Source organism: Carcharhinus amblyrhynchos, chromosome 1, assembly GCF_965287045.1.
Source record: "Carcharhinus amblyrhynchos chromosome 1, sCarAmb.v2.hapA, whole genome shotgun sequence".
Taxonomy (NCBI): Eukaryota; Metazoa; Chordata; class Chondrichthyes; order Carcharhiniformes; family Carcharhinidae; genus Carcharhinus; species Carcharhinus amblyrhynchos.
The window spans coordinates 87,526,979-87,543,547 of NC_137324.1; the positions used below are offsets into that span (position 1 = coordinate 87,526,979).

At 43.0% G+C, this 16,569-nt stretch overlaps 1 protein-coding gene across 2 annotated transcripts in view; it reads right to left on the bottom strand.

Moving 5' to 3' along the window:
- The window catches only part of n4bp2 (NEDD4 binding protein 2), a 78,957-nt gene extending 71,135 nt beyond the window's left edge, over positions 1 to 7,822 (bottom strand). For both annotated transcript variants that reach the window (XM_080188540.1, XM_080188549.1), the window contains exon 1: positions 7,482 to 7,822. In XM_080188540.1, the coding sequence (XP_080044666.1) occupies positions 7,482 to 7,749 (268 nt within the window). In that variant the 5' untranslated portion in view covers positions 7,750 to 7,822. The remainder of the gene's footprint in view (positions 1 to 7,481) is intronic.
- Positions 7,823 to 16,569: the final 8,747 nt, after the last annotated feature.

Below are 16,569 nucleotides of genomic sequence, written 5' to 3' on the forward strand. Positions count from 1 at the left end.
GCGTGATATGTCAAACATCCTGGTTGATTTGGGGAAATAGGCCCAGTCTCCTGAGGGGTGCTGGAATGAATTCTCAGCTGAATTCGAGAACCAGCTGCCATGCTTTCACAATGTCTTTTTGAAGGCTGGGTGTTGAGTCAATGGATCATACTGTTTCTAGTTTTCGATGCCTAGGGTTGATTGGAGACTCTGATCACTGGTCTTATATTTAACACGAAGGACAAGACAACAAGAAAGGATGGAGGCGGCCAATGTAACAGTTCTTCTCCACCCACTGGGGCATAGGTTTCTCTTTACCAGGGCTATGGGACAATGACATGGTCAAGATGCAAAGGCTTCAGTGAAATTCTGGATGGATCCAGGATTGCTTGATGATCCTGTCATCGTTTTGGCCTTTTCAAGCTCCAAGGATGTTTATATTATCCTGCAGTTCATCAGTATCCTCAACTTTTCTCCCTTGTGATTATACTCCTGATTTTGTGATATTGTCTTTTATTCTGACAAGGGTAGTTGATATAGGAGCACAGAGGCATTTGTCACTTGTTATCCTGTTACACTTCAAAAATCAGGATTTGTTCACCATGGACTATAGGCCCTGTAATGATATCCTTGCGTTGATCCTGTACTTTGGTTTTTTCATATTAATGAAGGAATGCTGTAACTGAACTCGGGGAAAATTATGCTCATTATCCCCCTTAGAGTATTATCCCCCTTGCGATTGATATGAAGAGGAGTGGAAAAGCGAATTGCATGGAGGGCGCGGAAAGTCTGCAGAGAGATCTGGATAGGCTGAGTGAGTGGGCGAGGACCTGGCAGATGGAGTATAACATTAGCAAATGTGAGGTAGAAATAATAGTAGGAGGGATTATTATTTAAAGGGTGGAAAGCTGCAGCATGCTACTATGCAGAGGGACCTGGGGGTCCTTGTGCACAAATCGCAAAAACTCAGTCTGCAGGTGATCAAGAAGGCGAATAGAATGCTGGCCTTAATAGCGAGGGGGATAGAATGTAAAAGCAAGGAGGTCTTGCTGCAACCGTACAAGGCACTGGTGAGGCCGCAACTGGAGTACTGTGTGCAGTTTTGCTCCCCTTATTTGCGAAAGTATATATTGGCCTTGGAGGGAGTACAGAGAAGATTCACCAGGCTGATACCAGAGATGAGGGGATTAGCTTATGAGGAGAGATTGAATAGACTGGGCCTGTACTCGTTAGAGTTTAGAAGGCTTGAGGGGGGATCTTATAGAGACTTACAAGATAATGAAGGGGCTAGATAGGGTAGACGTAGAGAGATTCTTTTCACTTAGAAAGGAAAACAGAACTGGAGGGCACGGCCTCAAAATAAAGGGGGAGGGGGCACAGTTTAGAACGGAGTTGAGGAGGTACTTCTTCACGCGAAGAGTGGTGAATCTCTGGGATTCTCTGCCCATTGAAGTGATGGAGGCTACCTCGTTGAATATATTTAAGTCACAGGTAGATAGATTTCTGTTAGACAGGGGAATTAAGGGTTATGGGGAGAAAGCAGGAAAGTGGAACTGATCCACTTCAGATCAGCCATGATCTTATTGAATGGCGGGCAGGCTTGAAGGGCTGGATGGCCTACTCCGGCTCTGATTTCTTATGTTCTTATGAGTAACACTTGAACGTATCTCCAGTAATTTCACCTTTTAGTTGGCCCTGTTACGTGATGTATTATATTGATAGAGACAATCATGAGAGTGAGCATTTTGCTTGTTATCCTGTTGAACCCAGGGACATCCACTTACTAGACCTATACAATTTTTTTCCTTCTTGCCTTATAATCCTGGCATATATAGTGGTGGACATTTTTGCCTGACATCCTTTATTATATTTAACATGAGTGGTGCCATTGCAGGAAGGTGGGCAAGTGGTTTAATATGGAGATAGTGGGTAGGACCCTTAGAGTACTTAGAGGGCGAGGAAACCTCAACCTCACTCCCACTCCCCTAAGAACTTATGGGTTTGTGTATTTCAGTTGTTTTGGGGTTATAGAATATTTTGGATTAAGGAATCCTTCCTTGTTTACTATGAAGGTACAAGCAGATCACATATCCTGGAAAAAACTGGGTGTTTTCTTTTTGTCATTAGTGTCTGTGCTATTATTGGAGTGGGGGAATTATGTACTGGTGCCTGGGCACGTTTGATTATCTTCGTAAGATTGGTCTCCTACTTTGACTTGGCTGTGTGGTAGTGAAAGTGGTTACTTGATTACATCGCTCATGCTGTGCATGGTGAGCATACTATCCAGTTGTTAGGGTTTCTCTGATGAGGGGAAATGGATAGAATCTCATTGATGGGAGGGCCTAAATGGCACCTCTATGTCCCTCAGAGCAGGGGTAGTCTACTTTGTTCAGTATGTAAGCATTGAGAGTATTTTTGGCTTATTGGCCCTTATTCTGGTGTGTCACTGAGCAGGTTAGGGCAATAGTGGCTGTATTTATCCAGATCAATTGGAGAATATGTCAAGAGGGGGAGTAGGTGACTCTCCAAGATGTCCCATTTTGGGGCTTCTGGATTACTCTTCTTGAAAGTTGGTTCTTCTAGGGATATAGTATCCTGCTGGCTGTGGGCCCGAGTGCATCGGTTCAGGTATCTTGGCTGCAAAAGTGCACACAGAGTCCATGTCTAGCATCCATTGGATAATCCTGAAGCTCCTCTCTCTTTGGGGTTTCATTTCTTCAACTGGGTGGGTGGGATGCTAATACATGTTCTGACTTTCCTTAGTACAAAATGGGTTAAATTTTCTGGTGATGGGGGCCTGATTGCTGCCTCTGATATGGCTGATGAGGAGGGAGATTTGTTGTGTTGCGAGCTTAGGCGAGGTGCAAGAATCCTTGGTTCACTAGTTCCTGTATACAAGAGAGTAAACTGCCGCACCACGTCTTGCAGATGGCAGTATTCTGATGCTCCCATTTTTCCAGGTTGTCCTTTGATTGCTTGCAAGTACTGGGATAATGAGTTTGGTCCCAGTTGGTTGCATATTACTCAATAATGGATCCAATATATCGTGCATCTCTATCCCTCTTATCCTGTGGAGGAGGACATGGACAATGGGGCCACATGTTAGCAGTTTTATCCTGAGATCCTCCACTCTTAACATATTGTTTCTTTATAAAAGGAAATGACAATGACTGCAATCCTTTATAATTTGGACCATTTGTATGTATATTTGCTGGTCTGTTCTGTATGTTTGTGGAATAATCATTACTCTGAATGTATTACTAGAGGTTTGGGACTTATTGCATTTTGGCTAAAAACCTTCAAAAAGAATAAGAGATTTACCATTTAAGATGGAGACAAGGAGCAACCTTTCTTTCAAAGGTTAATTAGTAAATGGAACTCTTGTCCAGAAAGGAGTGGAGGCTTGACATTGTAATTATTCAAGGTTGAGTTTGACAGATCTTGATGGGACAAAGAAGTCTAGGGTTATGTGGGACTTACAGGAAAATAGAATTGAGATCACAACCAGATCAACCATGATCATTTGAATGGCAGGGCCCAGAGCTGTCAAGGAGGGTAGGAAAGGGAGAGACTGCAGGAATCGACTTCAAGTTCAATGGAGGGAGCAAGGATATTGATTAATTCTTTTCAATGTTTCTGTGTGAGTCAAAGTACTCCATATATTTTCCAAATATCTGTAGAACTACATAGGAAATGAGACACTAAATACAGTAAACTCTCTTTCTATTCCAACTCCCCACAGGGACAGGTTGGTTTATCAAAAAGTGAATTTTAATTTCCAAGTTTAGTAATTGGATTAGAGCTTCAACTGATCTGTCAAGCCTTGGAAATTTTTTGAAGATAAAACCAGCAGCCAGCATACCTCTCTTCCTATACTTGTGTACAGAATTTCAACGGCCACTGTACGTAAGAACACAAGAAATAGGAGCAGGCGTCAGCCACTAGGCTCTTCAAGCCTGCCATGCCAGATCATGGCTGATATATGTTGGCCTCAGTTCGTTTTCTGTGCCATTTCCTTCAAACATCTCTCTATTCCTCAATCTATCAAATATTTATCCACCTCTACTTTGAATAATGCAGCATTCTTTGAGGCAGAGAATTCCAGAGATTCACCACCCTGCAAGAAGAGATTTCAATGCACTTCAGTTTTAAATTACCAGCTCTTTATCTTGTAGCTATGCTCCTTGTAAAATGTATGACATTGAGCTTTACTGCATCTTTAATGTAAGAGGCTGCTTCTGCACTAAGGAGTTTCAATCTATGTCTCACTAAAGTAAGGATTAAAGCACGGAAAAGAAAATCACTGATCGGACTCCAGTATGCGTGAATTAGAGCACTTGTTCCAGAATTAATGTCTGTGTATTTCCCTTGTGCACAGTTGGACCTTTGGAAGCCAGTAGCCTGGCATATTTGTCACTTTAAACATAATGTCTTGAGGGGAAAGAAACTTGAAATTGAAAACCAATGTGGAAGAGTGCTACTTGTTTGCAATAAATGAGTGATTCATTTCCAAGAAGTTATCTTGTGCCGAGTTGTTAGAATTTTCATCTTGGCAACAGAATTTGGGAGGTTTACATATGAATTAACAAAATCACCTTGGTTATAGATTTGAACTTGGGTTTTCTTCTATCACTTGGGTTTTCTTCTATATTTGGCTGTACATCATCTCCTACTGTACCTCCATCCCATATCCCACTTTGGTATTTGTGTTCACAAATCAATTGAAAACAGCAAATGCTAAAAAAAATTCAACACAATACAATATTGTGTATGAATCACCTAATAAATTAATGAGAACACATTATCACCAACTTTATTCATTTTCTATGAAAAGACAGAGAGGGGGGAGATATCAGACTCTGCAGGTAAACACTTGGTTCTAGAAGTAAGAGCCTCACAGCACAAGACAGGCTCTGCCTGTGCCAGTCATAGAGTATGTATTCTAATATCATTTCTCAGCACTTGCTACAGTCTGTAGCCTGTCTATGCTGTTTTAATTGCTCATCTAAATGCTTCTTAAATGTGGTAAGGGTTCCATCCATCACCCTTTCAGACAGTGAGTTCCAGATTCCCACCATTCTCTGGGTGAAAAAAGGTTCTCTTCAAATCCCCTCAAAATTTCTGTCTTTTACCTTAAATTTATGCCCCTGATTATCGACTCCTCTTTCTCTCTCCACAGGTGCTCCCAGAGACCTGCTGAGTTTTTATGCAGTTTTACGTTTTACTGCCACATTCCCTTGTACCTTAACATGCCTATCTTTGTTCTGCCTTCCAGACTGGGGGATGTGGCAGCCTGGAATGTGCTGCCTGGGAAGGTGGTAGAAGTGGGTTGTCTCACATCCTTTAAAAAGTACCTGGATGAGCACCTGACACGTCATAACATTCACAGCTGTGGGCCAAGTGCTGGTAAATGGGATTAGGTGGGAATTCAGGTTTCCTTGCATGCTGGAACAGACTTGAAGGACCAAAGGGCCTCTTCTGCACTGTATGAATCTATGACTTGAGTTTTCTTCTATACTTGGCTGTGCATCATCCACTACCATACCACTACCCTATATCCCACTCTCTTGCCAAATTAGTTTAAATTACTCCCAACACCACCAGCAAAACTCACAAGGATGTTGGCCCAGTTCCCATTTAGGCGCAACCTGTCTGATATATCAAAGTCCCATCTTCCCCAGAACAGAGGCCCAGGGTCCAGGAATCTAAAGCCCTCCCTCCTGCACTCTCTCTTCAGCCACACATTCATCTGCCGAACCCCCCAGTATTCCTAAACTCACTAACACATAGTACTGGGAGTAATCCAAAGATTATAATCTTTGTGGTCTTCCTTTTCAATCTGCTAATTGGGATGCTAAATTCTTGTTGCAGGATCTCATTCCTGTTTAAACCAACGTGTCTTCATCAAAAATAAGCCCAATTCTACGTGAATATTACCCATAAGTAATGGAACAATTGTATTTGCCACAAAATGATATGATCCTTAATTAATGTTAGATTTTTCTTTAATTGCTTGATAAAGTTAATGCTGCTAAATCTCACATTAAAAGTTATGTTGACATTTCTCATTAGATAGTTCTTAAATACCAACAAATTAAAACTTAGGGACAAATTAAAAGGGGCAGCTCCCCCACACAACTGCTAACTCTAAACTGTCTCAGGTCTTCAAGAGTTCTTATATCCATAGAAGAATCTGACAAAGTTAGTTCAATGACCACTGCTCTGGTGACATCATCTCAAGTCACATACATCACAATCTGCATGATGGCATTAGTGGGTTAAACATGCATCTCAGGGTTCACCTTTAAGCACAAAATACAGAATTCAGAGTTTCTAATTCCAAAAATTCAAGGAAAAGATAATATTATTCCACAACCTTAAAAATTGGCAAATTACAGTATTAAATGACCCCCTAGAAAGACAGAGTAAATTAAGTACTCAAGCAAGTTTTTAAAATATGAACCTTTTTTCAATGTTTCTGTGTAAAGATACTTATTTTACACAGCAGTACATCACTTTTGCACTGACATGAAGCACTTTCAGCTTAACACAATTTGTCTACTGATTCTAATTACAAAAAATGTGAAACAAGCAAGACAGACAACACCAATTCCATGAGATAGTAGCACTGTATATTTTATAGTCTGATTCAAAGCCATGTTTGAAAATCTTGGACTACTTAAACTTTTAAAAACTTAAATATTAATATCACTATTTCTCACAGAACATGAATCAGCTGGGAATCAATATACATCATTTCTGTCCATGGACAAAAAGAAATGCAGTCAGCACTAACTCAGGCCCGCAGAATGCACAGTACATTATCTCAGTATGACAACATCCCTACACAGAACTCACTGACAACTCTCTCAATAAAGTCAGAAAATGCTGGAAAATCTCAGCTCTTGACGAATGACAATCTAGATTTGAAACGTTGGCTCTATTCTCTACCCATAGGTGCTGCCAGAACTGCTGAGATTTTCCAGCATTTTCTGTTTCAGATTTCAGCATGCACAATATTTTGCCTTTATCTCAATAAAATACTGACCATATATTGTTAAAAATACGACAAACTTCAAAGTAAGGACTTTAGCTTCTCTGCCAATGGAACATAAACAATCACCTCAACACCAGTACTTGGACCTTGCCTTTGATTAGAAGTTACTACAATGATTAAATATTTCGTTCAGTTAAAAATATTTGTTAGAAGTTCTGAAAGTGTGCACATAAAAATTTACACCATGAGATGGCAAAGTGCAGATATTAAAAGATGTGTTCAAGGTGACCACCTTTGGCCTCAGGTCAACAGTTTTCTCAAAAAGTAAAGAATGTATTTTCCCAGTCAACTTCCAAATAACAACAGGCCAGAACAGGGGGGAGCAGGAATGGGTCAGACGGAAACACAGGAGGAACATTTAACCGCATCAGCAGATGATCCAAGTACCACCGAATAGTGAAAGTCTGATGAGAAAGGGCGTTGCTCCAACTGCAGTCCCGATTACCTTTAAATTCACACTCGGACAGCACCACATATACCACGCTGGGGTCCAGGTGAGAGAACATCTCGGTCATCCTGTCCAGCAGCGCTTCCTTGTTCATCCCGGCCGAACCCAGGGAAGCGGAAGAGCCCGAGGCCCGACTGGAGACTGGAGCCTGGGCACGATTAACAGTACCCGGAGCCGGCACCGAGGTGCTGATCCTGGGAGGAGGCCCCAGTCCGGGCGGTCGAGCCGGACTACAGCCGGTAGGATTCCGCCTCTTTCTCGGCATTTCTGCAGCTTTCTCTCTGCTCGAGCCCCGAAGCAGGGAACGGTCACAGCGCGAGGGCCAGAGCACGGCCTCAGCTGACGTCACCCGGCGCGTGTGGGGTCATGTGACTGAGGAGAAAGGCTAAGGCTTGATCCAATCAGATTGCTGCTGGACTCTGCTAACATTCAACCCATGGAGTGCAAATGTAGGACACTCCTTGAGAAACACACAGGGTCATAGCAAGCAGAAATAGGCTATCAGCCCGCTTCACCATTGTAGCCTCAACTTTTTCGTGACTTCACTTTGATTCCCTGGTTTATCAAAGGTCTAAAACTCTGAATAAACTCAACGATTTAACGGGCACTGCTTTCTGGGGACGAGAATTCCAGACTAACAAACTTCTGAGAAAGTTCTCATTCTTAAACTATGTCCCAAAAACAGAGGGTAGCAGTGGAGGGGTGTTTTTCTGATCAGAGGTCTGTGACTAGTGGTGTTCGCAGTAAGAAGTCTCACAACACCAGGTTAAAGTCCAACAGGTTTGTTTGTAGCAAACGCCACTAGCTTTCAGAATTAGCTGTTCCTACATTAGGTAGGTGGGAGTTCTGATCACAAGCAGGGCATATAAAGACACAAACTCAATTTACATGAATAATGATTGGAATGTGAGTCTTTATAGCTAATCAAGTCTTAAAGGTACAGACAATGTGAGTGGAGAGAGCATTAAGCACAGATTAAAAAGATGTGTCTTGTTTCCAGACAGGAAAGTTAGTGAGATTTTGCAAGTCCAGGCAAGTTGTTGGGGTTACAGATAGTGTGACATGAACCCACAATTCCGGTTGAGGCCGTCCTCATGTTGTGCGGAACTTGGCCATCAATCTCTGCTCAGCGACTCTACGCTGTCGTGTGTTGTGAAGGCTGCCTTGGAGAACGCATACCCGAAGATCACTAACTTTCCTGTTTGGAAACAATACACATCTTTTTAACCTGTGCTTAATGCTCTCTCCACTCACATCGTCTGTACCTTTAAGATTTGATTAGCTGTAAAGACTCACATTCCAATCATTATTCATGTAAATTGAGTTTGTGTCTTTATATACCCTGTTTGTGATCAGAACTCCCACCCACCTGATGAAGGAACAGCCAGTTCCAAAAGTTAGTGGTGTTTGCTACAAATAAACCTGTTGGACTTTAACCTGCTGTTGTGAGAGTTCTTACTGTGTTTACCCCAGTCCAACATTGGCATCTCCACATCATGACTAGTGGTGTTCTGCAGGGCTCTGTAGTGGGACCTCCGCTGTTTGTGATATATATAAATGATTTGGAAGATGATGTAACTGGTCTAATTGGTAAGTTTGCAGATGACACAAAGATTGCTGGAGTTACGAATAGTGATGAACATTGACGAAGGAAGTGCCGTGGACGTAGTGTACATGGACTTCAGCAAGGCGTTTGATAAGGTCCCCCATGCAAGACTTCTTGAGAAGGTGAGAGGGCATGGGATCCAAGGGCCTTTGGCCTTGTGGATCCAGAACTGGCTTGCCTGCAGAAGGCAGAGAGTGGTTGTGGATGGGGCTTTTTCTGAATGGAGGTCAGTCACCAGCGGAGTGCCTCAAGGATCTGTTCTGGGACCCTTGTTGTTTGTCATTTTCATAAATGACCTGGATGAGGAAGTGGAGGGATGGGTAAGTAAGTTCGCTGATGACACGAAGGTCGGTGGTGTTGTGGATGATCTGGAAGGATGGCAAAAGTTGCAGCAGGACATAGATAGGATGCAGGACTGGGCGGAGAAGTGGCAGATGGACTTCAACGCGGATAAATGTGTTGTCGTCCATTTTGGCAGAACCAACGGGATGAACGAGTACACTATTAAGGGCAGAAGTCTGAGTAGTGTTGAGGAGCAGAAGGATCTTGGGGTCCGGGTCCACAGGACTCTTAAATCGGCCTCGCAGGTGGAGGAGGTGGTCAAGAAGGCGTATGGTGTACTGGCCTTCATTAATCGAGGGATTGAGTTTAGGAGTCGGGAGGTAATGCTGGAACTTTATAAGACCCTTGTCAGGCCTCATTTGGAGTATTGTGCGCAGTTCTGGTCGCCTCACTATAGGAAAGATGTAGAAGCTATTGAAAGGGTGCAGAGGAGATTTACAAGGATGTTGCCTGGACTGGGAGGCATGCCTTATGAAGTTAGGTTGAGGGAGCTGGGACTCTTTTCCCTGGAGAGACGAAGGTTGAGAGGCGACCTGATAGAAGTTTACAAAATGTTGAGAGGAATAGATAGGGTGGACTCTCAGAGGCTATTTCCCCGGTTTGAAATGGTCGCTACGAGAGGACACAGATTTAAGGTGCGGGGAGGGAGGTTCAGAAGTGATGTTAGGGGTAAGTTTTTCACTCAGAGGGTGGTGAGTGAATGGAATCGGCTGCCGTCAGTGGTGGTGGAGGCGAACTCGCTGGGGTCTTTTAAAAGTCTTCTGGATGAGTATATGGGGTTTAATGAGATTGAGGGTTATAGATAGGTCTGTAGGTTGGTAGGTGATGTGGTCGGCGCAACTTGTGGGCCGAAGGGCCTGTTTGTGCTGTAGTGTTCTATGTTCTATGTTCTATGTAACATTGTCAGAGAATACAGCAGGATATAGATAGGCTGGAAAATTGGGCAAAGAAATGGCAGGTGGCATTTAATCCAGGTAAATGCATTTTGGTAGATCTAATGCAGGGTCGAGCTATACAATAAATGGCAAAACCATCAGGAGTATAGACACACAAAGGGATCTGGGTGTGCAAGTCCACAGATCCTTAAAGATGGCAGCACAGGTGGAAAAGGTGGTGAAGAAGGCAGGTGGCATGCTTGCCTTTATTGAATGGGGCATAGAGTATAAAAGTTGGTATATGATGTTTCAGTTATATAGAACTTTGGTCAGGTCACATTTGAAATACTGCATCCAGTTCAGGTCGCCATACTACCAGAAAGATGTGGAGGCTTTGGAGACAGTGCAGAAAAGGTTTACCAGGATGTTGCCTGGTATGGAAGGTGTTAGCTATGAGGTGAGATTGAGTAAACTAGGATTGTTCTTCCTGGAAAAACAGACGTTGAGGGGCGACCTAATAGAAGTTTATAAAATATGAGGGCATAGATAAGGTGACCAGTTGGAAGTTTTTTCCTAGGTTAGAAATGACAAACACAAAGGGTCACAAGTTCAAGGTAAGGGGGACAAGGTTCAATACAGATATGAGGGGGACATATTTTACACAGAAGGTGGTGGGGGCCTGGAATGCACCACCAAGCAAGGTGGTTGAGGCAAAGATCATTTAAGGCTTATCTAGACATGAACAGACTGGAAATAGAGAGATACAAACGGATGGTCTAGTTCGGAACACATGATTGGTGCAGGCTTGGAGGGCTGAAGGGCCTGTTCCTGTGCTGTAGTTTTCTTTGTTCTCAGTTCTAGTCTTCCCTGTAATGACTCATAATTGCCCTATCAGGGAACTCTTTTTCTCTCTCTTTTAGGGCAAAACAAGTAAACAAACTCAAATTACTTGAGGGACAAATTAAAAAGGGCAGCTTCCCAAAAGGAAGGGGAACAGCCCGAACAAAAAACAAAGTTGAAAGGGAACTTAAGACTTTAAATCATAATGTGATTTTCGGGGTTTATAAAACACCCCAGCCCCTGAAGTGCCCAGCAGGCACGGAAGGCGTCAACTGCGAACGTGGACACTGCATGCTCCCTCTCCAGGGACACCTGGCCATGAATATAGACACAGTAGAGGGGCAGACAGTCAGGATGGACGATCCCGTCGATTACTCGCTGCCTGGACCTGTTGATGGCTTGCCTCACCAGACCCAGGAACAGGTTCACAAGGAGGTCGCCATCCTGTCCCGCCCTCTCCACACCAGGTGCCTGTAGATCTGGAGTGTGGGACTGAAGTGCAAACAAAACATCAGTAAAAGGTTTTTCAGGTAAACAAAAAAGGAGTGCAACCTAGGACGCAAAATGTAGACATGGACTCCACAAGGCCACAGAAGGAGCAAGCTTGGGAGCCTGTGAATCAGAAAAACCTACGGTTGTACAGAACTGCTGTGTGCAGCACTCTCCACCGCAGGTCCCCAAGATAATTGGGGGAGATCCCTCCATAGAGAGATCTCCACTGGGGACCTCTGCCACCTAGCGGCAACAAGGCCTGCTAAAATGTATCTGGACAACTGGTGAGGATGCAGTAATGGAAGGTGTGCAGCAGCAGCCTGTAAGGAAATGCCTTCTTGCGGTGGAAAAGGCAATGGAGGACATTTCTGTGAAGTGGCACATGCTGTGGGGCACCTGACCCAGGGGGAAGGGGGAGATCAAGATTTTGGGCTAATGTGAAATTCCATCCGAGCAGGGCAACAGTCGGGCGGGATCCCACTGCATGCGTGTGCTGCCTCAAGACCACGTGTGCACTTGGGGCTAAGCATGACAGCCCTAAGGTCTTGAATGGCTTTGGCCACATGCCAGACAGCCACCCCCGTGTGCTCAGCCAGCACATGGGGGTTCATCCAGCCCGCTCCCCCGCCATTCAGTATGTCCCCGATCCTGGTCACATAAGAACCCCAGCGTCCACAGCCCTCCTCTCCGCCAGCCACCTAAAGTTATACACCTGACCAATCAGGGAGACTCACCTGTATATAAGTATGGGAGTGTCAGAACCACTGGATTTTAAGTTTGTATATGGAGTGGAGCAGAGAAGAGAATCCATTGAAAGGTCACCAGCCTCAGAGGAGCTATTTCCCCCATAAGAGGAAACATTCTCTGAGTATCCACCCTGCAGAATCCTTATATATTTCAAAAAGATCACTTCTCATTATATTAGACTCCAGTGGATATCGGCCCAATCTATTCAACCATTCTTCATAAGATAAGCTCTTCATCCCAGGAATGAATCAAGTGAACCTCTGAATTGCTTCTCTCACAATTATATTATTTTTCAAATAGGAGACTAAAATTGTATCTATTTCTCATTTCTGTTCTTAGTTTAATCTCAAATTCACTAAGACGTACAGATCTATAAATTGAAGCTTGGTTTAAAACGTGTTTTTCATTAAGTGAATAGCTGGGAACCTTCAGGATCTATAGAAATTTATGGCATAGAACAACAACAACTTATATTTGCATCTTTAATGTAATGAAATGTCCCACAGTGCTTCACACATCATTATACATCAAAGAATGCTACCAGGCCACATAGCGTGGGTTAGGGGAATTAGCAGAGTAAATACGTGGGGTTACTGGGATAGGACCTAAGTGAGATGCTCTGTCGGAGGGCTGGTGCAGACTTGATGGGCAATCAAACAAGCTGCTTTGTTCTGAATGGTGCCAAGCTTCTTGAGTGTTGTTGGAGCTGCAGTCATCCTGGCAAGTGGAAAATTACACTCTTGACTTGTAGATGATAAACAAGCTTTGGGGATGTAAGAGATGAGATACTCACTGCAGGATCCCTAGTCTTTGACCTGCTCTGGTTACCACATTAGTTAGATGGTGAGTCCAATTCCGTTTCTGGTTAATGATAGCCCCTAGGATGTTGATAGTGGAGGAAACAGTGATGGTAATGCCATTGAATGTCAAGGGGGTGATGGTTGTCAGATTCTCTCTTGCTGGAAATGGTCATTGCCTCGCATTAATAACATACTGTGTTAAGAGTATTATTGATCCGATGTACAACATCATCGTGATTTCCTGTCATGACCACAGGAGGAGAGGGAAAGGTGTTATATTTTTAATGGTTGCATTATTGCTTTAAGAGTTTGATGGTGATATCTTTGCGTGATTCACAGGCACTTGTTTAGTTTCCTTTTGTATTCTGTACAAGCAACAGCTCTTTTAATAAATCTGTTGTAATAAGTTTGAATCTGTGTGTAAGCCACATCTCTTCTTTTGGTTAAAACCCACGATCCAGAACATAATTAGGACATTAATTAGCTTGAGTCACTGTCTGTGTGGAGTTTGCACGTTCTCCCTGTGTCTGCGTGGGTTCCCTCCAGGTACTCTGGTTTCCTCCTACAGTCCAAAGACGTGCGGGTTAGGTTCATTTGCCATGCTAAATTGCCCCTTAGTGTCTCGGGATGCATTGGTTAGAGGGATTAGTGGGGTAAATATGTGGGGTTGTGGGGATCGGGCCTAGGTGGGTTTGTTGTTGGTGCAGACTCGATGGGCTGAATGGCTTCCTTCTGTATGTAGGGATTCTATGATTAGACAGTTCCTTTCCCAGCGAGCAGTGGTGAGTTGTTGAATGTATTCAAAACTGAATCAAACTTTTGATTGACAAGACAGTTCAGAATTATGGGGACAGATAGGAAAATGGCATTAAAGCCATGAACAGATCAGCCATTATGTTTTCCAGTGGTTCCTTTTTCTAATGATCTGATAGATCCATCTTTTTGGCCTCCTTCTTCAGCTGAGCCATCCATGACTTTCTGCCTTTGACTCGCACATTTGCCACTGCCAAAAAACTTGTTCCTTCTGCTGAATACCTCAAGCTAAGACCTCCATGTCTGTTGTGACACTGGCTGAAATTCAACGACTCCGTTTTGTTTATTTTTCCCAAGCAATCAAAGCCACAGACTGATTTTTGAAAAGCCTGATATTACAGCTAGGAGTTTGAATTTGCAACTACCCCCAAAGATGCCTGGAGATTTGGGTTTCTCAGTCGAGAATTGTCACTAAAAATAATGCAAGCATTGAAACCCTGGTCAGTGTAGACATCTGCTTGCCAACCACAAATTTCACCACAATATATGTTTTTAAACATAGATAAAATACTATAAATAATATAAAGAATATAAAATGTTATTTTATATTCTTACCAGTTCCTTACCTTATCTGAAGCACACAAGCTCTTCCTGGATCCTGTCCAGGAAGCTGCGGATACCTTTGATGCTCACACTTGCAGTCAGAATTCCTGATTTATAGCAATATCAAGATTTCTTAATGATTGTCTTCACATCATTGAGGTTAATGTGAAGGAAGGCAAACAAATCTTTAATTTTCTACTGAGGGTTTTAAATGACACAAAATAACATTAATAGTGCCAAAGGCTGCATTATAGTTTCATTGTAGATTTTGCTACATAATGCTGTTTCAATATAAAAGGGATTTAAGGTAAGTAATGTGGAGCTGTGCTTATGTCAACTTGGGGAATGTGCAAAGTGTGGTGTTTCTGAACAGACATACAGCATAATGTCTGATAGTTTCAATCAAAGCCTCCATATTTCTTACAGAGTCAGAGAGTTATAGAGGTTTACACATGGAAACAGGCCCTTCTGCTCAACTTGTCCATGCTGCCCAGTTTTTATCACTAAGCTGGTCCCAATTGCCCACGTTTGGCTCATATCCCTCTATACCCATCTTACCCATGTAACTGTCTAAATGCTTTTCAAAAGAAAATATTGTACCTGCTTCTACTACCACCTCTGACAGCTTGTTCCATACATTCATAACCCTCAGTGTGAAAAAAATGCCCTTCTGTATCTCTCCCCTCTCACCTTAAACCTATGCTCTCTAGTTTTAGACTCCCCTACCTTTGGAAAAAGATGTTGACTATCTACCTTATCTTTGCCCCTCAATATTTTGAACCTCTATAAGATCATCCTTAAGTCTCCTACATTCCAGAGAAAAAAGTCCCAGTCCATCCAGCCTCTTATAATTCAAACCATCAAGTCCTATTTGCATCCTACTAAATCTTTTCTGCACTCTTTCTAGTTTAATAATATCCTTTCTCTAATAGGGTGATCAGAACTGTACACAGTATTCCATATGTGGCCTTACAAATGTCTTGTGCAATTTCAACAAGATGCCCAACTACTGTATTGAATGGTCTGACCAATGAAACGAAGCACGCCAAAAGCCTTCTTCGCCACCCAGACCACCACTGACTCCACTTTCAAAGAGCTATAAACCTGTACCCCTAGATCTCTTTGCTCTGTAGTTCTCCCCAATGCCCTACCTACCCTTGTTCGATCTACCAAAATGCGTCACCTTGCATTTATCTAAATTAAACTCCAACTGCCATTCATCAGCCCATTAACCCAACTGATCAAGATCCCACTGCAATCCTAGATAACTTCCTTCATCAATCTTGGTGTCATCTGCAAACTTACTGACCATGCCCCCTAAATTCCCATCCAAGCCATTAATATAAATGACAAATAACAGTGGAACCAGCACCGACTCCTGAGGTACACCGATGGTCATGGACCTCCAGTTTGAAAAACTATCCTCTACAACCACCTTCTGTCTTATGGCCCCGAGCCAATTTTATATCCAATTGGCTACCTCATCCTAGATCCCGTGCAACTTAGCCTTATGCAACAATCTACCATGTGGTACCTTGTCAAAGGCCTTGCTAAAGTCCATGTAGACAACATTGGCTGCACTACCCTCATCTACCTCCTTGGTTATCCTTTCAAAAAACTCAATCAAATTTGTGAGTCACTTACTGACTGTCCCTAATCAGTCATTGCCTTGCTAAGTCTTCGATATCCTGTCTCTCAAAATGCCTTCTAACAAGTTAGCTACGACAGAAGTTAGGCTGGTAGTTCCCAGGCTTTTCCATGTAGCCGTGCTTAAACAAAGGCATAACACTTACCATTTTCTAATCTTCAGGCACCTCACTTGTGGCTCTTGATGATTCAAATATCTCTGCTAGGGGACCCACAATTGCTTCCTTAGCCTCCCACAATGTCCTGGGAAACATTTCATCAGGTCCCAAGGATTTATCTATCTTGATGCGTTTTAAGAATTCCAACACCACCACCTCTGTAATATGTACACTCAAGATATCACTATTTATTTCTCCAAGTAACCTAACATCCATGCCTTT